The sequence below is a fragment of the Artibeus jamaicensis genome, unplaced genomic scaffold, assembly GCF_021234435.1.
Source record: "Artibeus jamaicensis isolate MK-2021 breed Jamaican fruit bat unplaced genomic scaffold, CSHL_Jam_final contig_233, whole genome shotgun sequence".
In the NCBI taxonomy this organism is placed as follows: domain Eukaryota; kingdom Metazoa; phylum Chordata; class Mammalia; order Chiroptera; family Phyllostomidae; genus Artibeus; species Artibeus jamaicensis.
The window spans coordinates 6,824,629-6,851,392 of record NW_026521486.1 but is presented as its reverse complement, the minus strand read 5'-3'; the positions used below and the strand labels follow the sequence as shown (position 1 = coordinate 6,851,392).

The 26,764-nt window shown below is 47.9% G+C and overlaps 1 protein-coding gene across 3 annotated transcripts in view; it reads right to left on the bottom strand.

Annotated features, from left to right (window-relative positions):
- FAM227A (family with sequence similarity 227 member A) overlaps positions 1 to 26,764 on the bottom strand; it is a 50,430-nt gene that overhangs the window by 9,273 nt on the left and 14,393 nt on the right. For 2 of the 3 annotated variants that reach the window (XM_053661878.1, XM_053661879.1), the window contains 13 exons: positions 26,463 to 26,609; positions 24,582 to 24,683; positions 24,004 to 24,108; positions 21,724 to 21,847; positions 16,157 to 16,264; positions 15,551 to 15,630; positions 13,338 to 13,425; positions 12,610 to 12,704; positions 7,253 to 7,409; positions 5,901 to 6,054; positions 4,194 to 4,331; positions 2,445 to 2,651; positions 122 to 210 (listed from right to left, as the gene is read on the bottom strand). In XM_053661878.1, the coding sequence (XP_053517853.1) occupies positions 2,462 to 2,651; positions 4,194 to 4,331; positions 5,901 to 6,054; positions 7,253 to 7,409; positions 12,610 to 12,704; positions 13,338 to 13,425; positions 15,551 to 15,630; positions 16,157 to 16,264; positions 21,724 to 21,847; positions 24,004 to 24,108; positions 24,582 to 24,683; positions 26,463 to 26,609 (1,488 nt within the window). In that variant the 3' untranslated portion in view covers positions 122 to 210; positions 2,445 to 2,461. Of the gene's footprint in view, positions 1 to 84; positions 211 to 2,444; positions 2,652 to 4,193; positions 4,332 to 5,900; positions 6,055 to 7,252; positions 7,410 to 12,609; positions 12,705 to 13,337; positions 13,426 to 15,550; positions 15,631 to 16,156; positions 16,265 to 21,723; positions 21,848 to 24,003; positions 24,109 to 24,581; positions 24,684 to 26,462; positions 26,610 to 26,764 lie in introns of those variants that run through there. The other variant, XM_053661877.1, reaches the window with a different exon arrangement.

Below are 26,764 nucleotides of genomic sequence, written 5' to 3'. Positions count from 1 at the left end.
TGAACTGTCTCCTCTGTCCCGGGAATCGTCATTTTTATTTTTCGGTCTTTGGCCGCCATTTCCCCCTGTTGTTCTTCTACCCACCTGGAACCGGGAACGTCAGAAGAGCTGCTGGAGCTTCCTAGTTCCAGGGACGGGACTTCCCTGGGGCTCGGAAGTGGGATGGGAGGACAGTTCAACTTCTGTCTCTCTTTCTCTGCCTTTTCCTTTCTGTGGGGAAACAAACAAGACATCAACAGCAATCAGCTCAAAAAACTCAGGGTGATTTCTTCGAAGTTTTCACTGGCATCTTGATGGGTGTGGAAAGAAAAGGTTTGCAAACCAGTCAATGACGCTGGCAATCGCAAACAACTAAAGCGGAGAGGCAACCCCACATGGATGTTTCTCTCCCTCTCTTTTTCCTTCCCCTTCCCTCTCTCTAAAAAAAATAATAAATAAAATCTTTTAAAAATTTTAATATTTTAACTCAGGGTGGATTTGAGTGCTGGCCTGTGAACTAGAGTGTCGCCGGTTCGATTCCTGATCGGGCGCATGCCTGGCTTGTGGGCCGGGTCCCCTACAGGGGGCGTGGGAGAGGTGGCCACGCATTGATATTTCTCCCTCTCTTTCTCCCTCCCTTCCTTCCACTCTGTCTAAAATTAATGAATATGATCTTTTTAAAAAAAAATCCAACAATTCATGATAAAAACCCAGCAAACTAAAAACAGGGGGAACGACGTCATTTTGATAAAGAATATCTACCAACAAACTGGCGCTAATGTCGAACTCAACGGTGAGAAGTCTGAAGCCTTCCCACTGAGGTCAGGGTCAAGGCAAGGATATCCCCCTCATCCCTGCTTTTCTCTTTAGTGATTGATTAATTGACTGATGGATTTGTAGAAAGACAGACAGACAGACAGAGACAGAGGGAATGGGGCTGCCCTTTTCTTTCTTTCCCTTGTTAGAGCGGCTGGTCTGGAAAACAGACCGTGAGCTGGAACTCCGGCAGCCAACATAATGGACTCTGAGGGTCCCGGGGGGAGGAACGCAGGGGCTAGGAAGATTTTGTTTTGCTTTTGTTTTCCAGAGAAATGGAAATAAACTGATTTCAGGCTTGAGGATACCAGACTGGTAGAAAATAAAGTTAAGTGGAAGTCTGTCTACTAAACGCAGGATCCCTTCCCCCATTTCTTTCCTCTGTTTCCAGAATGTCTCCAGCCAGGCATACACCCCGTAGGCAAACGACTGGAGGATTCTTCTTCTCCTACAGAAAGAATTACTGCTGAGAAAATCATGTAGATGCTGATACCTGAGGGTCCTTTAGTGAGAAAGCTGGCTTCTTTCCTGTTGCCTAAAAGAGAGCAAGCCCACAAACCGAAAAGCTGTGCCTCTGATTCTTCCTGTCACTGTCAGTTTTTAGAGCTTTACTCTCATGTATAAAGACAGCCCGGGATCATTTATAATTTAAGGAAAAACTCAAAGATGAAAGTGAGAGTTTAAAACAGGCAAATAGACAACAAGACCCCCCCCCCCAAAAATGCCCAAGAAAGATACCCATAGAAATAATGGAGTCAGAATCAACTTAAAAAAAATAAATAACGCCCTGGCTGGTGTGGCTCAGTGGCCTGAGTGCCAACCTGTGAGTCTTAGGGTTGCTGGTTCAGTTCCTGGTCAGGGCGCATATCTGGACTGCGGGCCAGGTCCCCATTTGGGGGCTTGGGAGAAGCAGCTGTCAATGTTTCTCCCACACATTGATATTTCTCTTCCTCCCTCTCTCTCTTTCCCCCTCTAAAACTAAATAAGTAAATCTTTAAAGAAAAAGATTAATAGCCTCAGTTATAGATGAAAATATCACATCTAGAAAAAGAAGAAAATGCTATGAAAAAGGAACAGCCAGAATATAAGAGCAGACTCTAGGAAATTCATAATGAAGTAAGAATTTTTAGAATTAAAAGAAATGTTGGAAGATAAAATACAGACAGAAATTCATACTGATGCCAACAGGAGAATAAAGATAAGAAAATTAGAAAATCAGTCCAGGAAGCTCCAATAGCCAATATAATCCTGAAAAGCAGAGCTAGGGAAATAAAGGAAGAGAAATAACTAAATAATAAGAACTGTTAGAACCCTCCAGTCTGAGGGTTCCCAATCCCAGTGAAACAGTAACAAAAAGACTGACCCCAGGTCATGACTGTGAAATTTCAGACCCCTAGGGACAAAGACAATCCACTAAACCCTTCCACAGAAAAAAGTAGGTCGTAGAACAGTCAAGGCCATGGGAATCAGAACGGTATCATGCTTTTCAACAAAAACTAAAAGGTAGGAAAAATTTTTTTTTTCAAAATTCTATGGCAAACGGACTTTTAATCTAGTAGAATTTTATTCCCAGCAAAGCATCTGTCAAATATTCATCAAGAGCAAAGTTATTTTGTACATGTAATGACTAGGAAAACCTTCCCATGTACCTTTTCTCGAAGAACCACTAGAAGATGCGTTCCAACAAAACGAGGAAGTAAAATAAGAAAGAAAAAGACACGTGACCCGGAAACAAGAGACTCCAACCGAGTGGAGCCGAGGAAGGGAAGTCCGAGGATGATGGCGGGCAAGGCTCCCAGGCGGTAACTGTGAGCAGACGCAGAACATGCCAGGCTAGACCGGTGGAGGACGAGGGCCTGAGAAGAACGCCAAAATTAAAACAAAGAAAAGAAAGAAGCAGGAGAAATTATTAGAATGTCTCCCCACTTTTAGGATCTTCCACCACAACTTTTTCTTAGCCTTCGAAGGCTGCATATGCTTGTAGTGGAGAGAACAGAACAAGCAGCAAACCGCATCTGCCCCTGTAACGACCACACTGTCTAATAGAATATACGTAGAATATGTATGATATGTTTGAAAATATGGAAAGTGATGCAGCTGAGTTTTTGACAGCTCTTAACAATCTGGCAGAAACGATCAACAGATTATGTCACAGAAGGAAAAAAAATCAAGAAACACAAGGTAAGCATGTTATTTAGAAGAATGGAGGTAAGTTCCAGAGCCGAAGACGGAGATTTCTGTACAGGACACTCCTGGAAGGCCACCTCGGGGCCACAGGACAGCAGACTTCAGGTGTGGCCTGTGAGACCCCCCCCGAGGCCCCTGCGTTCCCTCCTCAGCTCTCCCTCGCTCCCGACCAGCCAGACGCAGGGGCGGGCTGGTAACTCGGAGCTCTTCGAGTTGGCTAGAGTGGCAGCCCATTCATTCCTCGCCACCCCAGCAAACCAGCAGCGCTGACCACTCCCTGCCGTGTTCCCTTTTGCAGTGTTGTCTTAGGACCTACACAACTTGTGGCACGTTACCTATTTACATATTTTCTTCCTCCTTCCAGACTGCGAGGACTTTTAACTTATTTCCTTCTTTGTATCCTAAGTGCCTGGCATAGAAGGTCTTTAGTCAATGTTTACTTAGCATGTCTGTGCCTCCCTTCTCTATTCAGTAAAATGGGAGTGATGTTGTCTAATAGGGTTTGATGAGATGCAAATAAAATAAAGTGGGCACAATGTCTTTGTCTGATGACATGTCACCCATTCTACCCCACGTCACTGACTGCACCCTGCTCTCTCAGGCCTGGCTCGGCACAGCCTGCTTCTCTCTGCACTCGGTGCTGATCCAGACCAGGTAGGCGGGCCGGGGCCAAGCAGAGCAAGCAGAGACTTCGATTCGGTTTGGTGCCTGGAGGCTGGAAAGGAGTGTAACCCTTCCTTTAGGTCACACCATAGGCTTATCTCTGGCCTTCTTTATTTCTCTGGGAGAAGGGGCAGCTGCAAAAATAAGCCAGCGGGCAGAAAGAGGGCAATACAGGGAGGGAGAGAGAGCCTGGAGATACTGCTGAGCCCTTGGTGCCGACGTGCCCGCGGCCGCTCATCTGCAGGCTGCCTGGTTACTGAAGCCACTAACCTGACCCTCCGCTCAAGCTCCTTTGAGCTGCTTTCCTGGCCCTTGCAGCCAAAGAGCTCTGACCAACACAGTTTATAAAGGACAAACGCTCAGCACAGAGGGAGTACAGAATCATTGGTGCCTCTTTCTACTACCACTAATAAAAAAAAATAAAATGAGAATGGAGTGAGTCACACATAAAAGTGAGTGAACTTTCAGGTGTTCTTTTCCATATGCTAAGAATTCTTCCATTGTTCATTCACGTTTCTACTTTTCCTGCGGTATTTTTTCAAACCAACCTTAAAAGGAATGCAATCTCCCTCTGAATGCTTCCTCTAGATTTCTTTGTCATCCCCTCATTGAGGACCGAAGGGTGGATGAACATGTGGTTCGCCTTCTTCTTCTCTGCTTCTCTTTGGTCTACGTTCTTCACTTCCCTGTGGAAAATCACACAGACACGAAGGAAAAGACAGGAGAGCCAGCATGACCTCTCCTCTCTCATCTCTGCAGAGAGAGGCCAATGTTTACGGTCACTTGCTGCGTCCGTGCAGAGAAACTGAGCCGAGAGTGGACCACACAGCAGCAACACGACCGCTGCTGTGCGCTGGGGGTCCTGGCAGCCCTGGGGACAGAGCGGGCGGTCCCTGAATTCAAGGAGCACATATCCAAATTAGGAAGTGAGGTGAGGAACTCCACAGTCTGAGAGAAGGCTGAAGCGTGAGCTTTGAGGGCAAGCTGAATTCAAGTTTGGGCTCTGCCGCCTGCTCTGTGACCTCGGGCAAACCGTGTGACCTCTCTGTGCCAGTGTACTTGTCTCAGCACCATGGTAACAGAGCCCAGGGCTGGGGAGGGGGCGGGGCTACCACAGGTCAGGAGCTGGCACACAGCGAGAGCTCCAAAATGTGGGCTGTGTTTCGGTAAGCTTGGGGTGCACCGAACAGGGAACGCTGACTTGGGTAAATGCACCAGCTGACTTGTGAAGTGTGAGTGCACATTTACTTCATGAAGAAGCAGGTCATGAGTGTTCAAGTCGACAAAACAGCAATAACTATGTATGTGAGAGGAGTAGGAGGCTGGGTGCAGTTCCACCTGCAGGTGCAAACCGGCCCCTCCTCTGCCAGAAGGGAGAACCCAGTGGTCACCAGCCTGCAGTGACACCGTCCTCCCCACAACCCCAGGTTCTGTCACCGCCAGGTCGAGCCAGGCGCTGAGCCAGGCATCTCTTTTCACTCCCACGCCCACTCTGTGAGCACCACTGGGCGTGTCCCCAGTGTGCAGGTGGTGTGCAGGCCTCCCGGGGCAGACCGTCGGACCTGACTCACAGAGAACGAGGCAGCTGTGCCTGGCGCTGCGGTCCGACGCCCTGAGGTCCGTCCCGCTTCGGTGCGAGCCCGCTCACTGATGTGCTCCACTGGGGAACTAAGTGTGACTGATGTCCCCAAAGGGCCCTGGCCCATCTACAGGTAATGTTCTACATCGACAGCTGTTGCCTTCAGTTTGTTATGTCTATCATTTAAAACAACTCTTAAAATTTGAAAACATATAAAATTTACATATAAAAGAAAGTAGTATAACGAACACTACTTACCCATTCTTCAATGGTTACCAACAGGCGGTCCATCTGGACTCATTTACTGCTCCCTTTGCCCCCCGACCCCACCCCAAATGGGTTATTTTAAAGCAAATGGTAGACACCATGTCATTTGACCCATAAACACTTCATTATGTCCGTCTTTAAGATGACCCCTTGAAAATAACTACAAAACGATTATAATCTCCTTTCAATGGGAACACAGCAATAAAAGGAATTCCTTAACATCATCTAAAACCCAGTCGATGTTCAAAAATAATCTGGTTTCTGTTATTGTGGAGTTCACATTCTGACCATAAGAAAGCTCAATGTACTTAAGATGCTACAGGGCCAGCCCCACAATGCAAATTCCTCTGATGTGCTTGCTGCAGAAGACGCATGCTGGAACCTGCCACTCCCCGGGGCCCCGAAATACCTGAGGAAGGTGTCCTGCTGTTCCTTCAGGTACTCGTCAAAGTAAGTCCACTCGCTCCAGTGGAGAAGGTTCAGCTGCCGGAGGGTCTCCTTTCGCCTCTTGATGTTGCACAGGGTTGTGCTGATGATATCAGCATAGGTCAGGCTGGACTCAGTGGCCTTCACGGTCAAGGAGAACCCACTCTGCTGGTCGGTACTGACTTGGGGTGCACCTGGAGCATGGGGAGGAGGGGCAGTGAGTCGGCACAGTGGGGAAATTCTGTGGATGGGGTAACGGGAGCCTGAGCAGGAAGCGACTCTCTGCTCTTTGACCTTGGCCCGCTTTGGAAGGAGGCCATCCTCTCTGCGGCCAGGCTGCTCCCTAGCTCTGAATAAAGCCCTTCTCTCTTCCCGCTGACCGAAGGGCTAGGTGATGCTTTTTTAAGACTGTCATCTAAAAGTCTCACTCTGTTCTCTTAGTGATGAATAGGAAGGAACTGTAACTTCTTTTTTCCTTTCAGGTCCAACTCATTGCCTTGCTCATGTTTGTTTGTCGAAAGATTTCCTCTACCTCCCGCTGCCCCCTCCGCACTCCTGGACAGGTCAGAGCTATAGGTCCTTGGGACCATTCAGGCACCTGTTGCCCACCAGGCACCATAGGAAGCCTTGACCTCTTTGTGCTTGCACTCTGAGACACAGTCCTATGAGGAAGGGACAGTCATCCCCAGTTTACAGATGAGAAAGTGAGGCTCGGAGGGAAGCTAGAACTTGTCCAAGATCACTCAGCTGGTAAGCAGTTGAGTGGGTTCCTGAGTCCCTGTTAGGCCATGGCAGACCCTCTGTGGTAAGCTGCCAAGACTCAGGCCACCAACATGTCACACCTGCTTTCTTAAGGTCTGAGCTTCTTACCAGATCTTCAGGGTAAATGCCAGTGGGGCCAGGACTGTGCTGGTGTGTCTGGGGGAGGGGTGGGTGTGAAAAGGGTGTTAGAAAATAACACACACCCAGACACCAAAATTCCTGCTCAATACATACTCCAGGGTCCCTGGGCACCTGGGAGGCATCACTGGGTTGCAAGGTATGTGAGGATATCTAGTTAACGCTTTCATTCTGGTTTATGGGAAGAAACTTTGCACACAGGGTCATTCAACTTGCCCAGGTCCCACACAGCCAGTTCCTGAGGCAGATGTGGATCTAAATGAGCAAGATGCTGACCCTGAGGCTTCTATCAACCATGGTCCTTGAGAGGCACCTGCTCTGTGCCAGGCGCTGCATTGAGGGCTGGATGCCTCACCCCCACCGGCTCCGCTACCCTTGCTTCCGGGCAGAGGAAGCCGGAGTAACGCGCGCCCTGCCCGTGCAGGAAAGGATATGGGATGGTCTTGGTTTTCTCCTTCCGGGTTATCAACACGTCTTGACCGCTACGCCGAAGAGTGACGTAGTTCAGGAGGAAGTACACGATCAGAGGGCTCTTCCCGTAAACATTGAAGAGGCTTGAAGTCAGCTCAGGGTTTTTGCAAGCAGGGTGAGACTGAGCAGAAGAGAGGAGAAAAAAAGAGTCCTGTCATTTCACAGCACGAGTTAGGAAGTGTATAGGCACTCTTGTCCTTTGACCCGGTACCTCCGGTTTTAGGGCGCTCTCCTAAGAAAGGTGGACAAAATAAAAACGGTTTAGGCACAAAGATGTTTACTGCAGACATTTTTACTATAATGAAGTATCAGAATAACAGTCATAAAATTATTAATATCCCTAACCAAAGGTATATAGTATGCCATTATTCGAATGTTTATGAAGAGCTGGCATTAAAATATATCGTTTCAGATATAACAGATTAAAACAAGATGCAAAATTGAGCACATATTACATATATGAAATAAATATAACTATATGAAATAATTGGGTAACAAAACAGGTGAGAGACTGGAAGCACAGTTACCAGATATTTGAGGGGCGACCACCACTCGCACCCTGTTCTAGGCACTGGACGTTCAGCTGAAAATAAGACAAATTCCGGTCCTTGCAGGGCTGGACTCACAGTTGAAAGAAAAACAACGAACAAACCAAGAAACAGAAGAATACCAAGATATTGTGTGATAAGCGCTTCAGATAAGAATCAGGCAGGGCAAGGGGCAAAGCACGGTGTGGAGGGGAGGGAGGCTGGAGAGGAGGGGAGCCTTCTTCAGGGTGGGCAGGGCGGGCTGCCCTGAGGAGGGGCGACCCCAGCACATCCTGAGGGATGGGTGGGAGGAAGAGCTGCTCCAGGTTCCAGGCAAGGGGGCCTGAGCGGATGAGAGCAGCGTAGGGTGGCAGGGGGACGCACGCAAGGCTTGTGTGGCTCCAATCTGATGAAGCTGAGCAGGGAGCGGGGCTCTGGGCCCTAGAATCTTCTCTCAGAGTGATGGAAGCCACTGGAAAATCGTGATCCAGGTACAATATAGGATGATTAATTTTCCTAAAGATCCCTTTGACTGGCATGTGGAGAAATGATGGCAGTGGGTCAGAGTGGACGTGAGAAGGGCGGCTGGGAGGCTTCCGCAGGGGCTGGGGGAGCTGGTGGGTGGTGGGAAGGGAGTGAAAAGTGATCGAATACAGCCCTGACTGGGGTGGCTCAGTGTGCTGGGCGTCGTCCAGCAAACCTAAAGGTCCCAGATTGGATTTCGGGTCAGGGTTCGTGCTGGGGTTGAGGACCAGGTCTCCAGCGGTGGGGTGTGTGAGAAGCAACTGGTTGATGGTTCTCTCCCTCTGTTTCTCCCTCCCTCCCCCTCTCTCTAAAAATAAATAAAATCATTTTTAAAAAGTGATCAAATATGCAGTATATAGTGAAAACAGAACTGGCAGGGTTTGCTGACGGACTCAATGTATGTGTGGAAAAGGGAGGAGGCAAGGATGCCCCACAGGTTCCGGTGCCAGTTGCCGGGGGGCCCTGGGGAGGAACGGGGGGAGATCGAGGTCTCACGTAGACGTGCCGTGTTACACTGGAGATGCCCACAGACGACCGGAAGGAAACGAACCCGGAAGGAACAGGCTGGGGCTCAGCGATCTGCCTCCTATTTTTATATTCCTCTGTCTTTTTCTAAAAATGTCAGTAATGATTATGCACCACTTTTGTATTTAAAAAACAGTAGACTTTAGCACCAACTGGAATTTAAAAATAAAATATTTAAAAAACCCCGATACGCTGTATTTTGAAAAAGTGGCTATAATTTAACCCAACGAAAGTTTCATCTCGTGAATAAGGGTTGCGACAGCACCTGACCACACTGTGCTCTGATCCTCCCCAATTTAACGGCCTCACGAGATTTCTGTCTGCAGCAGGGTCTCTCAACCTCAGCACCTAACCCTGGGGGCCAGATAATGCTTCACTGTGGGACCCTACCCTGCGCAGGGTGCACACTGAGTGACCCCTGGCGTCCACCTGCTGGACGACAGGCCGCACCACTCCACCCCCACTGTGACAACCAGAAGTGTTTCCAGCCACGGCCAGACATCTCTGAGCGGGCAAAACCAGCAAGATTCTGGAACCACAGCAGCGCGGGGTCAGCAGGGAACTTAGAAGACATTCATTCAGTCCAATGATCCCGAAACCCCTCCTCCAAACAGGGCCCACTGGTGGTCACCGGTCGCCACTGAAATGGGGGAAGCAAGGAAAAACACATCATAACACATCTGACACGGAGTCAGGTCATTCACTCTAAGGATTCTGTTGTCCTGAGATGGTCTTCTTTACTTCTTTACGGTTGGTGACTTTTCTTTCATGAAATAAGGATGCCAGATAGCAGCTATCTGGCCTTAGTGAACTCATTTAGAAAAACAAAGATTTTCAAAGTCTAGAAAAATCTAAGCAGACCTAGGACCCACTGACTTTACCAGAGAATTACCTTTTGGCTGCCAGTTTCCATTTCCTCCCTGACAGCCCCGGGACTCAGGGGTTTGGGGGGTTACCCACCCTCTGCTGCACTCGGGGGCGGGGGCTTCAAGCCAAAAATAAAAGTGGGGCCGCGGCACCACTGCCCGGCTTCGTGTTCCCAGTTTTAGAGAAGCAGGTTGAGGACGTTAAACAACCCACCGATGAGATGCAGCACCGGGATGTGAGTCCGCAGCTGTCTGTTTTCCCACCACGCCCTGCTACTTCTCAAAAGTTTCGTGCCAGAAGCTGGCAGACAATGGGCAGTGGTAATTAACATGGAGAAATGAAGAAGGTTCAAGAAATCTCCCACAACACTTGCTGCACCTGGCCCAGACTCTACGGTCCGACTCCTTTGGCAGCTGGCGTCTTGGGAAAGTGCCGCAGACCAGGCGCAGCAGGGTCCATGGGTTCCCAAAGGTGGGTAAGGCGTTGGCGATGGGTAACAGACGACATCACGCCTCAAAGGACAGTGAAGCTCTGTTCCATTTATTGCAAGTACAAGCAGGTTTTTATATTTTCCTTTTAGGTAGTGATTAACATTTGCAGCGTGGTATGATCAGTTAAGCAAAAAAATCAATACAAAGGTAACCAGGAAAAGTACAAGAATTTCCACAGTTTCAGTTATGTTAAACAAAAGTTGTTTTGACCAGGAGAGCCATTAATCAGACAATTTGAAATAGCTCTATGTACAGAGTTTGAATGTCTTATTGTTTATTAAAGGTCTTAGAATTTGGCATTGGGCAAAAGGTACGCTAGACTGAGCAGAGGTTAGGAAATTTATTATAGGGCCTTTGTGATGTCTAATTATTTTTTCTGTCTAAAATTTTTCTCTGTGTACTATAAACTCTGACTCTTTAGTAACTGTTTCTACATGTTTAGTTTGTAATAACTAGCCAGCTTTTGTTATTTCTTTGCCTGTCTAATTGATATATATTCTTATTCAAGATAAAGGAGGAGCTATTACTCTAACAACTTTTAGGCATTCAGGAGCTATTTCATTAGAGGGGATTTTGTTCTCTGGTCAAGAAATTATTTTATACAACTTCATTGGAATTATGCAAATCAGTGAACCTGAAATACAAATGTCTAACAATCCCAACACCTTTTGATCACCCAAACAAACATGTAAGGAGAGATACCCAGGAAATCCAGCCACAGTTGCCTCTGCCTTGCAGATGCATCTCAACTGTCCTGACCGTATCCCTGGGCAGTGGGGAGGGGTCTATATAGTTTTTACTTGTTTTCTTGGAAGACCCTTTGTATCTGTGGGTAAGGAACAGTCGTGGGAAAGTCTCTCTAATCTGTTCTTTCATTCCCTCAACTGTTGGCGGCACAACCTGTGTTTGCAACAATAACCTGGTTCTTTGTTAACTGGCCTTAACTGTTGATTTGAGAGATCTAACTTGTTTTTCTTATTTCTGATACACCATGGCGGTCCTGATCGCTTTAAGTTGCTCAGACCAGGGTCATTTATACAACTGGACATGTTTTCCCTTGTGGTTAATAATTATATCGCCCTGGCTGTCGTACACCCTGTACAAGGGAGAGGGGAATCTGTGGGGATTTTTCCATCCTTTCAGGCAGTTCCGTGGGGAATACTAATGTTTTCCCCTGGACTGTCCCTTCCTCTTGGGTGACTTTCACAGGAATAAGTAAGTACAGTACAAAACGTCTATATTCAGTAGCAATAGTAAAATAATTAAAATAAAACAGCCAATTATTAACCCATTTTGGAAGCCACGTTCTCTTCCGGGGAGACGAGTTCCTTGAACTCGACTCCTCTATGCCTGGACCTGCTCAGACAGCATGGTTGGAAGAGGACGTGGCAGGAAAGCCCCACAACCTCCTGCCCGTTCAGGGTCCTAAGGGCCTCCCCCTACCACGCGAGAGTGTCGGGGCCACTGATACAAACTTCCAAGCGCTGAGGCTTGCGGGGAACATTGGGGGACGAGGAGAGGAGAACACGCATCGTCCAGTGAGTCCCGTGGTTCGCAGGCTGTGCAGGTGACAAGGCTCAGCCGTTAAGGGCTCAGGCCCAGAACCAGGCAGATCTGCCTGCAGTCTCGGCTCTGTCGCTCACTTGCTTTGTGAACTTGGACAAACGAGTCACCTGCTCTGAGCATCGTGTATTATTCCTCGCAGATAAACAGAGCGCTAGGTGTGGTGATCTCGGAGGACCGTGGCAGTCAAACGAAACACACTGCACGCACAGGTCTGGTGCAGCGCTTGAACTGTGAGTCCATCACACGGCCATTACCATCGCTGCCTCAGACATACCTCATCGTGCTGCGGCCTACAAATGACCGTCTCCACTTTAGAGAGCAGGAAACAGACTCAGTGTTCCCACTCTACTACACCCAGGCTCCCGGGTTCCAAGCAAGTCATTTAAATCCCTGGAGAAATTCAGACAAAGTGTGTACTCAACTTGTACTTACCTCAGCCAGGAACTTCCCTTAGGAGATCTCCTGACCATCACCTGAGTCTACATCAGAAATACCCCAGTTCTTATGCTGACATCTCTATGGTGCTGGCTTTTATAGCCATATCCCCTACCCCCTTTTAAATCATCTTGACTATTATATTTCTAGCCCTGGCTGGTGTGGCTCAGTGGATTGAGTGCTGGCGTGTGAACCAAAAGGCTGCAGGTTCGATTCCCAGTCAGGGCATATACCTGGGTTGTGGGCCTGGTCCCCAGTAGGGGGTGCTCAAGAGGCAACTACACACTGATGTTTCTCTCCTTTTCTCCCTCCCTTCCCCTCTATCTAAAAATAAATCAATAAAATCTTAAAAAATATATAAATAAATTTCCCATCATGTGCCCACCTTCTTAAGATGCATAATCTCATACAGTCTTGCTTCTGATATCCTCAAGACTTGCTGTGTAGCTCTCCTCAAGACCCGAGGCTGACCAGAATGCTCTGTCAATGCAATGTCGGCAGAAAAGGATCATTGGAGCCGGTGGCTGTCGCATGAAAGAGTACCTGGCAGACCTCAGTTTCCTGAGCGTGGAAAGGCCTGGGTGCGCTGAGACCACTGGGAGATTCCAGAGGAAGCAGCTCAGGTAAAGTCACAGAATTTCACCCCCTTCGACCCCGCAGCCTTGTGGGGCAAGCCATGCCTCTTGTTCCCAGCAGAACTGTGAACAACAAACTTTTACAACAGCGTTGGCCACCCTGAGAAGTCACTCAGTCACCACTATAGATCAACAGCCAGGCACAAATCAGTTCCTGCCTCAGTAAATGCTGGCTTCTGATGGGGAGAGGAGCAGTAATCCAGTCTCGGATTTAGTTTCTCCCCTCCCACAGCCTCGCTTCCCCACAGACATCAGCGCCGTCCTGCACTCCCCGTTACGGAAGCGGGACTTAATTAGAGCTTGCCGAACTGAAAAGACAAGTGCGTCCCCGCACAAAATGTGACGTGGTGCCAAGGCCCGGGCTTGAAACTGGGTGTAAACTAGGGTGACAAACTATGTTGAAATAAACCCCAGAAACAAGGGATTCAAAGATAACTCAGTCCAAAGCTTACATTTCTCTTTTAGGCAATTAATGTACCTCTCATGGCATTCTGTATTTGGGAGGTGTCCTCTGAAGTCTTCTTGGATACAGAGTCTTTCTCGCTGTTTGAAATTGCACTAGTAGACTCCAGGGGAGAGGAAAAAAACAGAGCAAACTCAGTCCAAGTGGCAGTGAGAGGGATACAAACAAATACACCCGCTACTTCTGATCGGCCTTGTAGAGGGACAGCTTTCAGGCACAGCTGGACAACTCAGCCCTCCATCCAGTAGTGTGGTGGAGAGCAGTGGCCGAGGGAGAAAACACATGGGCTGTGGCCAGCGGCGGTCCAGGTCCCAGCCCTCCGCACAGCAGCTACCAATCCTGGGGAAGTCACTGCATGTCTCACTGGCCTGGGTTCCTGCACGGGTTCTCATGAAGTCAGCGAACATGTGCAAAGTGCGCCATAAGCACCGCAGCCTTTGCTCATGCAATCACCACGCCTTCTCCACAAACATGCCACTGAGCCACTACTTACGTGTCTGGCACTGGGAAGACCCTGAGACCTAGCCCCTGCCCAGAGGAGATCCTCATCTAGCAGGGGAGATAACAGTAAATAGACAATTATGATATGGTGTAGAAAGTACCACAAATTTATTACAGAGGCAGTATAAATTAGGATTAGGTTTGTATATGAGTGATAGGGACTCAAAATAACGGTGGCTCGAACTACATAGAAATTTCCTTCCCACATTCGAGCCTGCTGGGATAAGTCCTTAGGGCCTCTGACTTCTTCCACATCCTGGTCCCACCTTTGCTAAGACAGAACCCTTGTTCTTAGGGTCCAAAATGGCAGCCAGAGCTCCAGTCATCACGTTCACCTTCCAGGCAGCAGAATGGAGAAAATGGCAAAGAGGCAAAGGGAGTCATATGAGCTATTTTCTTAAGGCTCCCAGAAACTGCCACACGCACATCCACTTATATCTCATTAGCTGGATCTTAGTCACAGGACTACACACAGATGTCGGGGGGTGGGGAGGCCAGGAAATGGAATCTTTTATCTGGCTAGGTACGTGCCCGGATAAACATCAGAGGTGCTCCTTCTGCAGAGGAAGGGGACAGCAGACACTGCGGCACAACTAATAGTAGGCCAGAAGCAGCATGAGCAGAGTATCCTAAGGCGGTGGAGTGGGGGATGCTTGATTCTGTCTGGGGGAGGGCTGGAGGGTTTCCAAGCGGAGAAGACACTTTTGTTCTGCCTTCAAGGATGAGTAGGAGTTTAGTGATGCTAAACAGATGGCCCACCCAGTGGCACACGAGCAGTCTACCAGTCTCAACAAGCATGGCTTGGCTTTCATATAAATGTATTTGAATAGGAGGAAGAAGGCCGAACGGACTTCCCATACACCATGCAGCTGGTTGTCTGACAGCTACTGATGTTTATGGTGTTGAAGTGGTTACTGGGACTTGTTACAGAGAAAACACTCCCAGGGCTCAATGAGGCATCATGCTCATCCTTAATAGGCCTCTCAGCTCTACAGCAGAGCAGAGAATGAATGTGGATTAGACTCTGGCAGCGTGAAGATGCAGGAGGAGCTCAGAGCTCAGACTGACAGCGTCCCCACATCTGCTGAAGTCAGCTGTGTGGCCTGGGGCGAGTGCTTCACCTCTTTAAGTATTTCTTCCTGTGCCAGATGCAGATAACCATCGCCGACCTCACAGGAATGTTGGAAAGGACCAGCGAGGATACATGTGAAGAAAATCTGCACGGGGTGGCCTCCCCAAAATACTTTTCCATCGAGCCTCGTGTTATGACCAGCGACCACCCTCTAGGTGTATGAGGCTGGGCGACCATCGCTGGGATGGTGGCTACAATCAGACTGCTCGGGGCCCCTCCCCACCACAGCACAGGGGACATGGGACCATTCTACCCATGTGGTCACCCTGCAGCTCTGATTCTGTATGCCGAGAACTTATCTGCGGTGGGGCAGAGCAGCAGGAGAGCCTGTGTTTGAGCCGGGGTGAGACTCAACAGGGGCATGCCTGGAGACATGAAAGGGGAATGGGCTTTGAGGTCTCATTTTGGTGGGCATGGGCACAGGCTGGAGGGACTGGGGTCAGCGCTGTCATTGACCCTGCTGTACCGTGCTCTGGCACTCGGGAAAATTCAGGGTGCAAGATGACGGGGTAGGGAGTGCAGATGCGGGGCTGACCAGAAGCCAGGGAAGTTTATGGGGGCTCCAAGGGGCCTGGGTTTGCGCCTCCCTCCTCACCTGAAGACCGGGGACTTTCTTGCTCTGGGTAGACTTCTGTGAAGAGGGTGTCTTAGAAGTGAGGAAGGACCGCTCTCTTCCTAGGGGAGAGACAGAGTTGCTTACCAGTTCCTTCCTGTCCTGGTGTGGCACTGCAGGCTCTGAGCTTTGAGCGGCCCCCTCCCTGGACGCAACAGCAACAGCAAGAGAACTGGCCCCAGGCAAACCAGAAGCACCCGCTGAGCAGCTGGACTGGTACCCCTTCCCAGGCCGCTCAGCACCCATAATCCCTGCCACAGCACCCGGTCCCCTGCAGTATCACTGTGTTGCCTGCATTTCCCAAAGGTGAAGAGCTCAGCATGCTGCCTGGCACACAGCAGATACGCAATAACTGGCACCCACTGTAATAATATAAAATATTGCCCCCGCACCCCAACAATGATGCCATGCTGACTCTAACTACAGTTAACATATGAACGTTTCAGGCATTCTGGAAACTAGTTTGGGGATATACAGGAGACAGAACCTGGCCTGAGGATTTCAGTACTAAGGCCTTTCCCTGCCCCAGCTACACGGTGGCTGGGCGCAGCCCGGGCACTTCTGCCCAGTCCGTGAGAGGTACCTTACCCTTTATCGGTTTTCTTCTATGCGACATTAATTCTTCTCTCCAGAATCTCTCTGGATCCAGTTTTGAGTAGTCCCAACTGTCATAGCTCTGTGGGCAAGGATATATACCTAAGAGGGAGTCAGAAACCATCATGAAAACTTCAGAAGAGAACAGGAGGCAGAAGACAGAGGCCTCTGGGACGCCCCCTGCTGGTCGTGGGGAGTCTGGGCTTCCAACAAAGCATTATCCCCACCCCACACCGGCACTGTGGTCTTGGGTGTCCCTTCCTCTCTAGGAGGCTTCGGTTTCTTCATCTAGAAGATGCAGGAGGTGATGCCCACTCTGCCCTCCGGACGGCATGGGTGTGAGGATCAGATGAGCGCACCCCAGGGACCTGTGAACCTGTGACGTGCTACACAGATGCAAAGGCCCTGCAGTTATCTGTCTTCCTGTCCACCTCCTCTGCTTTTACTGAACTCTGAGCTTGCTGAACACAGGTCTTATTTCTCTTTCCACCTGCCCAGAACATAACAAATCTGTACTTAGTAAATTTTGTTTAACCTATTATCACACTTAAGCTAAGTACCAGAAATAGGTTCACCCTAAATATTTGATGGAGATGCTTATGGGATTAATGCTTTTCTTTTAAGGAAACCGAGTGTTTCCGGGTCTTGGCTTCCTAGAACCTGAACCGTCACACATCAGAGGGACTGTCTCCCTCATTCTTTGGTTTAGGAAAGGAAAGACCAAGGGTCGGTCGAGACAGTTGAGCCTCCAGGAAAGCCATTTGCTGGACAAAGTCAGCAGCCAGGAGGCTTGTTGTTACCAGGGATGAATTAGGAGAAGGAGGCTCCGCCCTGGACGAAAAGGGGAACAGGAAAGGGAAACAGAGAAGAGGAGGCAGAACGGCAGGGCAGCCGGGGACCAAGCTCTGTGTGGACTCAGTCTCGACGCCAGGGTCTGAACAGCTGCTTCTCACTTGTTTGCTGCTCAGTTTCTCTGATCCGGAACACGGTGAGAGGATTAAACGGGTGTGCAGAGAACGGGGGCACGGCAGACCGTTATGGGTAGAGGGGCCCTCGGGCAAGACTGGCCCTCGGCGGGCACCTGGGACCTTGGCTGGTAAATATTTCCTTACACCGATATAAACTTTCCCTAAGTACCCAGAAGAAATGGATACGTTCCTAGAAACATACACCCTACGAGACTAAATCATGGAAGAAACAGGAAATCTGGACGGACAAATAATGGGCAAGGAGACGGAGTCAGTAATTAAGCCCCTTGCCCAACAAAGAAAAGCCCAAGACCAGATGGCTTCGCAGATGAATTCTAACAAAATTTAAAGAATTCACTCCAATCCTTCTCGAGTTCTTCAGAAAACATTGAAGGGAATACTCCCAAACTCATTTTAGGAGACCAGCATTATACTGATACCAAAGCCAGCGAAGGGTACAGTAAGAAAAGAAAATTACAGGCCACTGTTCCTGATGAATATTGACGAAAAATGCTCAACAAAACACTGGCAAACAGACTTCAATGGCACAGTCAGAGGAGCACATGTCACTGTGAAGCGGGACTTACCCTTGGGACGCCGGGGCCGTGTGACATGCACACAACGGTAAACACGATACGTCACGTTAGTGAAAATGAAAGGTAAAACCCACACGTTCATCTCAATACATGCAGAAAGAGCATCTAACAAAATTCAACACCCTTTCATAATAAAAACTCTCAAACAGCTGAGTACGGAAGGAACATATGTCAACATAACAAAGGCCACTGTGACGAGGCCACAGCCACATCGCCCTCAACGGCGAAAGATCTTCCAGGATCAGGAGCACAAAACCGAGTTGTCCACCCTTCCCACTCCCAGTTAACACTGGACCAGGAGTCCTAGCCAGAGCAAGAACAAGAGTAAAAAATATCCAACTCAGAAAAGAAGAAGTAAAATAGTCTCTATATGTAGATGACTTGCTATTACATACGGAAAACCCTTAAGAGTCCATAAATACTGTTAAAACTAATAAATGAATTCAGTCAAGTTTCAGGATATAAATCAATACACAAAAATCAGTTGTGTTTTTATACACCAACAAAGAACTATCTGAAAAAGAAATTTTAAAAAATCCATTTACAATAACACCAAAAACAATAAAATACTTAGGGATAAGTTTAGGTAAGAAATTAAAATACCTATATATTGAAAACTATAAGACATTGATGAAAGAAATTGAAGACACAAATAAACAGAAAGATATCCCATGTTCAGGGATCAGAAGAACTAATATCGTTAAAATGTCCATACTACCCTATCCATCTATAGATTCAATGCAACCTCTATTGAAATTCCAAAGGCATTTTTCACAGAAGTAGGAAAAAAATCCTAAAATCTGTCTGGATCCATATAAGACCCTGAACTCCTGAGACAGTCTTGAAAAGAACAAAGCTAGAGGCATCACACACTGACTTTAAATGATGTTACAAAGCTATAGAAATCAAAACAGTATGGTATTGCCATTAAAACAGAAATATGGATCAATGAAACAGAACTGAAAGCCCAGAAATAAACCCACACATATACAGTCAACTACTTTTTGAAAAGAGCGCTAAGAATACTCAATGGAGAAAGGACAGTCTCTTTAATAAACGGTGTTGGGAAAACTCAATATTCACGTGCAAAAGAATGAAATTAAACCCCTATCTTAGACCACTTACAAAAATCAATTTACAATTGATTAAGAATGTAAGTGTAAAACTTGAAGCCACAGAACTCCTGGAATAAAACCCAGGGGAAAAGCTCTTTGACGTTGGTCTTGACAATGACTTTTTTTGGATATCACACCAAAGCACAAGCAACAAAAGTAAAAATAAACAAGTGGGACTATATCCAACTAAAAAGCTTCTACGGACGGAGCAAGAGAAAAAACAAAATGAAAAGGCAACCTACTGACTGAGAGAAAACATTTGCAAACCATACATCTGACATCGGATGAGGGGTTAATACTCAAAGTACGTAAGGAACTCATACAACTCAATAGCAAAACAAATAACCCAAGTAGGAAGTGGGCAGAGGACTGGAACAAACATTTTTCCGAAGAAGACATACAATGACCAAAAGTGCATGAAAACGTGCTCAACATCGCCACGGGTCATCAGGGAATACAAATCCGAACCACAGTGAGATGTCGCCTTACGTCCGTTAGTGGCCATCACCAGAGAGACAGGAGACGAATGCTGGGGAGGGGCGGGGGAAGGGAACCCTTGCACCGTCGGCAAGAATGCACAGTGGCACAACCACTACGGAAAACAGTATGGAAGTTTCTCAACGAATTGAAACCAGAATTGCCACACAATCCGGGAACCTCACTTCTGGATACGTATCCAGAGGAAATGAAATCACTACCCTGAAGACACCCCTGCACCTCCACACCCACCGCGGGGTTACCGACAACCACCAAGGCATACGAACCACCCGGAGTCCCGCCTGTGGGCGGTGGGCAAAGATGCGGTGCCTGCACACAGGCTGTTATTCAGCCACTAAAAGAAGGAAGTCCCGCCATTTGCGACAACATGGACAGACTTCGAGGGCACTATGCTAAGGGGAATAAGTCAGACAGAGAAAGACAAATACTGTATGATTTCACTTGTGTTTAGAAACTTAAAAAGCTAAACTCAGTTTGTTCTTTATTTCCACGTCTGGTTCTATTTTGCTCGCTTGTTTGCTTTGTTGATTATGTTCCCGTTAAAGGTGAGATCATATGGTATTTGTCTTTCACCACCTGGCTTATTTCACTTAGCATAATGCTCTCCAGTTCCATCCATGCTGTCGCAAAGGGTAGGAGCTCCTTAAGCAAGCAAAACAGAACCAGAGACATGGAAATAAAGAACAAACTGACAGTAACCAGAGGGGAGGGGGGAGAAGGATAACAGGGGAAAGAAGGGGAAGGGTCATCAAGGAACATGCATAAAGGACAAAGAACAAAGGACAAAGGAACATGCATAACGGACAAAGACAAGGTCGGGGGAGGATTGAATGTGGAAGGTGGGGGTGGGTAGGGCCGGGGAGAGTAATGGAGGCGGGGAATGGGGACAACCGTAATTGAACAACATAAAAACTTTTTTTTTTAATTTTTAAAAAGGCTGAAGCCAGAGCAGAGAGCAGAACGGTGGCTGCCAGGGAGCTGACGGTCAGAGGGACCAACTTCCAGTTACAGGAGGGACAGGGGCTCAGGATCTGACGTGCAGCACAGTGGCTGCAGGTAACAGCACCGTACTGTCTACTTGAGATCTGCCTCGAGAGTGAGCACTCTTTAAAGCCCCTCACCATAACAGCCACCACGAAAAATGGGGATCGTGTGAGGTGAAGGGTGTGTCAGCCAACCGTGTTATGGTCAACACGGTGTAGTGTATACATTTATCAGAGCATCACACTGAGCCTTACACCCACACAACGTCACATGTCTACCACATCTCCATAAAGCCGGGGGAGGTCGCTTCCGCCGTGGGCAAGAGTGGTTCGCTGTGTGCAGACTGTGAAACAACGTGGTTGATGCTGAACCCCTGCCCTCCAGACATTGGGGTGCATGACACAGAGTCTACATGACCAGTACCCAGGAAAAATCTTGGGTGCTGCTTCTCAAGTGAGATTCTGGGCAGAAATACCACATGTGCGTTGCTTCATTTCTGTTGCAGAAGGAGAGAGTTCTGCTTAACTCCTCACAGGGGGAGGGAGTAAGGAAGCCTGCACGGGAACTCCCCCAGACTCTGCCTGTCTTTCCCCTTGTGAACTAGCTGTGTATCCTTACCACATCAAGGCAATGAATCTTAGCCATGAGCACAACGTGTGAGTTCTCTTTGCCAGTCTCCTAACGTGGGGATTGTCTCCGAGACTGGGGTGCTCCCTTTGCCCTGGCTGGTGCGGCTCAGTGGGTGGGGCACCCTCCCGAGAATGAAGGGTCACTGGTTGGATTCCCAGTTGGGGCACATGCCTGGGTTGCAGGACAGGTCCCTGGTGGGGGCGTGCGAGAGGTGCCAATGTTTTTCTCAAACATCAGTATTTCTCCCTTTTGTCCTCCCTTCCCCTCTCTCTAAAAATATGTAAGATCTTAAAACAAGAAGTGCTTATATTTGCACAGTATGCAGTACACAGGAGCCTCTCAATAAATGGTCACTTTTCCTGTGACCTCAGAAAATATCTGGGTTGCAATGGGGGAGGTAGGGAGGACACAGAAAACCAGCTGAACAGCAAACGTAACATGGGCACTGTGTGTGCTGCGCCCAGTGGGGCCGCCTGGGGGCGCCGGGGCAGGGTGTGAGGGAGGGCGGGAGGTTGCAACCGGCATACTGCTTTCGGCTTCCTGAGTTCTGGGCTGGATACAAGAAGGGGACAAGAACTGTCTCAGAACTGTTTTGAGGAAGCAGGAAAATTCTATTCTTAAGCTCCAACCGTACACTTTACTTTCTTTAATATCAAGGAGAGCAAAGGACAACTGCTTCAGGGAAGGGAGGTGATGGCAAAGAGTAACACACTCGAGCGGAAAAAACACGTGCAGAACTGCTTCCCCAGGAGAAAGCAGGCGCCTCCTACCTGAGATCCACAGGCTCATGGTGTTGCAGACGTCGGACTTGAACTCGTGTGAGTTGAACCAGGACTGAGGGAAGCAGCAGCAGAAGCTGGTGTACAGGCCCTTACTCAAAAGTGACGGCAACCTCTGTGGGGCAAGCAGAGCTCAGGCAACGTTGTTCTGGATGTTCCCACCCCCGGGAAAGAGCCCCTGACGTCAGAACGGACCTGACAAAACTCTCTCCCTGGCACCGTGCTGCTGCCTTCCTGGTTACGAGGGCAGAAGTTCCCACCTGTGGCTGCCCCATGGTTGGGAGGACCAGAGCGCTACCTGGGGACCACTTCTCAAACACGCTAGGCCGGCCACCCCTCCTCCAGCTCCTCCGGAGGTGGTCCAGCCTCAGCCCTGTCCGCATCCCGGCCAAACGGCAGCCCAGAAGAGGACAAGACACCTGTGGCCGGCCTACCTTCTTGTCCCCCAGAGACAGTACCGGTCAGCACTACTCACTGGTTTTTTTCTACGCAAGGGTGGTACGGTTTGCTCACTCTGGTTGAGCTCAGACTCTACAATTATATTTGGCTTTATTCATTTAACATTATAACATAAGCACTTCCCCAAATTATTCTAAACTCTTTGGGATTTCTCCCCCCAATACTGGCCTTCATAATCTTGTGCTGAGTGGGTTTATCAAAATTTACTTAACCCCCACTGGTAAATATCCTCTTTCCAAGACTTTACATTACAAATTGTGCTGAATAATTATTTTTATTTATTAAACTATTTCATTGTCTGGCACATATTGCACGGTCAAAATTGCTAAATGAATGCATACATGCATGAATAAAAGCAGCTTCTCCTGTATATTGAATTATGTCTTCCAGGAGCTGGGACAATAGTGCTGACTGCAGCAGCTGTGGTGATACACTGGGGGCTTATCACGCCCAGAGGCCTTACAAATGTTGTCCCGCTGAACTCTTGGGGCAACTCGGTGAGGGAGGCATTATCAGGTGAGGCACAGAAAGCCTAGGTGACTTGTGTCACCTAATCATTGGGATGTAAGTGCGTCCCAGCGTCACTGTGCTAACTCACCTCCCACACACATTGTGACTCTGCTCCTTCCTATAATCCCTGTCCTCAACGACACTGGGGATTATATCCTTAAATCTGCCCTATCAGGTACAAAGTATTGAATTATTATTTTTTTAATTCGTATTTTTAATTACTGTTAAGGATGAACTTTTTCTGGTGAAATTCTAGTTTATGAACTTTGCCCATCGGCCTATAGGGTGTTTCATTTCTTTCTTACTGATTCGTAAGAGTTTTTATGTTGTGTGACATATTCATATACAGTATAGGTATTTTTGCCTAGCTTCTCATTTGCCTTTTAACTTTGTACTAATTTTTAAAAAATTTTATGTAATTAAATCAGTCTTTTCCTTTATTTGGGATTGTATTTAGAAAGTCCTTCCCCATCCTCAAATCAGGCAAATATTCACTTATATTTTCTTTCGTTAATCCTTTTAGTACATATACACATATGTTCATATATAAAGTATGTATGTTCATATAATTTTAAAAAATTATATGCTTATTTAAATGCTTCAGAAATACATAGATTAAAAAAGAGCCCTGGCTGGTGTGGCTCAGTGGACTGAGCACCAGCCCGTGAACCAAAGAATCACGGATTTGATTCCTGGTCAGAGCACAGGCCTGGGTTGTGGGCCAGGTCAGGCACACATTGATGTTTCTCTCCCTTTCTCCCTCCCCTCCCCTCTGTCTAAAATAAATAAATAAAATCTTTAAAAATAAAAGAAAAGGAAGTCACTTATAACCTTATTTCCCAGAACATAACCATTGCTAAGAGTTTGGAAAATATTTTTCCATACTTTTTTCTATTCATAGGCACACATACATACCTATAAATATATGTTTTTAACATAGACTTACATAAATTGCTTTGTTTTTCACTTAAAATATAACATTATATCTTTCCTGATCAGTTACAGGGTGGGATAAAGTAGGTTTACAGTTGTGAATACGTTCCGAAAGAGAGTTCATTTGTGTATTACTTATTATTTATTAATCATTGTATTATTTTCCACCTGAAAAACTGTAACCTGCTTTTGCCCCAGCCTGTACACACAGACCTGCCTCACTGTAGCTGCCACGTTCAAACTCAGTGCGTGAATACACACAACTTGCTAGTTACTCCATCACGGAGAGAGGTGAAAGGCATTCCGCTGGCATTAGAGCGAACGGCTACGGTGTGTGATCTTTTCCCCCAAATGGCGGCCGTGACTCACTTTTAAGATCGCCTCCTCATAGTGGGACCTGGACCCGTGGAACAGGAGAAGGGCGTAGTGCTGGGCTATCCGGTCGAACAGCTTGTTCTGGATCTCTCTGTTTGGCTACCGGGAAGAAAGAGAGAGAAGGAATTACTGAGTCCCTTGTTGAAGGAGCCAAGGGCTGAGGTTTTTAAATAAGAATTTCTCTTAATTTTAGGAATCTCATTCTTAAAATTGTTATTTAGGAAATAACATAGCAGTTGGTTTTATAGAGTTTATAAAATGTGTCGAGGGGCGGAGAGCTGAAGAAAGGTCCTGACTTTACTCTCAGCCCCAGCCTTGAGCAGCCTTGCCACACGGAGTAGTGGACTAGTTCCTGAAGCTCAGGGAAGCTGTGAGACTGGGGGCAACGGCCAAAGTGCAGGAGTGAGGACGAGGCGTGGGAGGGGAAGGGGTGGGCTGACTAGGGAGGCCACAGGGGTGGTCCATGGAGTCAGAGGGGCTTACAGCCCGTGGTAACGAGGTTAGGTGGGATTTGTGCTGCGGGAGCACAAATAAAGTGAGCAAGGGAGACAAACAATCAGATTTGCATTTACCTGGAACCTTTCATGAAAGATCCACCAGAAGCTATCCAGCCATATGGCTCTCAGAGAGGGAGAAGAGAGATACTTCTCTAATTCTCTCTGCGAACAGAAAGACTTTAAAAGAAACAAAAGTTCATATTATTATTGTTGCTGTTACTGTTCTTTTTTTATTATTTGCCTGGAGTCATAGGCAGATTCATAATCCTCTCTACTTCAAAACCTTCCTCTCCTTGTGTGTCCCACACTTTGTCATTGTTACTAATCACCCCATTTTCCCACCAGCTGTCTTTGGAGTCAACGTACTTTGGAGTCAACTTAAAACACAAACACCTGCCCCTGGCTGATGTGGTTCAGTGGATTAAGCACCAGCCTGAGAAACAAAGGGTCACTGGTTCAATTCCCAGTCAGGGCACATGCCTGGGTTGCTGGCCAGGATCCCAGTAGGGGGCGCAAGAGAGGCAACCACACACTGATGTTTCTCTCCCTCTTTCTCCTCTCTAAAAATAAAAATAAAATCTTTAAAAATAATAATAAAACTTAAAAAAAAAAAACCAAACACCTAACTTTATAGTGAATGCTGACCATTTGCTTTGCCAGGTGTTTTCACATCTTCTCTTTTAACCCCAAGGGCACAGGTGGCAAACTCAAGGCCCACGGGCCGAATCCTCCCTCCACCGTGTTTCTACCTGGTGGCAGCAGCGAGCTCTCACTAAACCGTTAAGGAGCAGTTACATTTATACGGTCCTAAAATTACATTCGGCCCTTTGAAGGCAACCGCAAGGCTGATGTGGACCCCGGTGAAAATGAGTCTGACACTCCTGCTCTAGAATAATCATACGAGGCATGTGTTATTATTTTCATTTTACAGATGAGGAAACCGAGGACTAGAGAGCTGAAGTCGCATGCTCAAACTAATACAGCTTGCAAGTGGCAGGGCCAGGATCAGGCGGGGGGAAGGGAAGAGGGAAAGAGAGAGAAAGGGAGGAGAAACAGAGGCAGGGTGATGTGAAGCAAGCGCGGTGATGGGGTGAGTAGTCGGAGCTGAGGGGACAATGACCACAGCTGCTCTGGAAACATGCGGGCTGTGTGACTGTGAAGGGCAACAAGCCACCCTGGAGAGTGGCCGAGACCATTTTCTGGGCTTCCTCCCTCCCTGCACCTCTTACAACTGTCCCTCCCTCCGGAGCAGCCGGCCTTGTCTCTACATGAGACATGGGTTCTTCGGGGCCTCGGAAAACTCCCCGCCTCCTCCCTGAGGAAGCCAGTGTGTGCTGCTCTCTGCGTGGGTCACTCACCCCACGGTGTACTATAGGGTGTGGAAAGAAAATATTCTAACTAATGTCTAATTAAGATAAAAAGAAATTAAGTTTACTGATATACAGTGTAGCAACTGACAACAGAACATATACCGCCCTAGTTGGTGTGGCTCAGTGGATTGAGCGCCAGCCTATGAACCAAAGGATCGCTGGTTTGATTCCCAGTCAGGGCACATGTCTGGGTTTCGGGCCAGGTCCCCAGTAGGGGGCGCTCAAAAGGCAACCATATACTGATGCTTCTCCCCCTCTCTCCCTTCCTTACCCTCTCTAAAAATAAATAAATAAAATCTTAAAAAAAAATTTTTAAAAAGCATATACCCTGAGAGTGTGTACTCAGAATTTTTTGCTCATTGAATACGTGACCGAAACAACCTGAAGAGCAGTGCTCCAGTAGAAAGAATCCAGGTTTTGGAGGTAATATGGGCTTGGGGTCTAATCTTACCTAAGTCACTTGCAAACTGCGTGGCCCTCAGTGACATACTCAGACGCCCTGGGGTGTCAAACCCGACAGCTGCGTCTGCCGCCGGGTGCCGGCGCAGCCGGGGAGCACACGGGTGAGCCGTCCGCTCCTTCTCACCTTGCCACTGAGGGTGCTCCTCTCGGACTGGACCACGTTGTCCACCATGTCACAGAACACCACGCCGTTGGGGAGCTCATTCGGCCTGGAGCTGTCAAACTGGGTGCACTGGTACAGCTCTGCCAGCAGGTTTTTATCTGCTGTTTTCTGAAGCAAAAGAAGCAGAACATGAAAACGGGCTCCATCGTTTTGACAGTTTCCGACAACAGGGTATCTTTCCTTCGTGACCTTCCGAATGCTGGAAAGAACGGGGCGCGTGCACGACCCCGGCCCCCCTAACCGAACACCCACTCACACTAGTT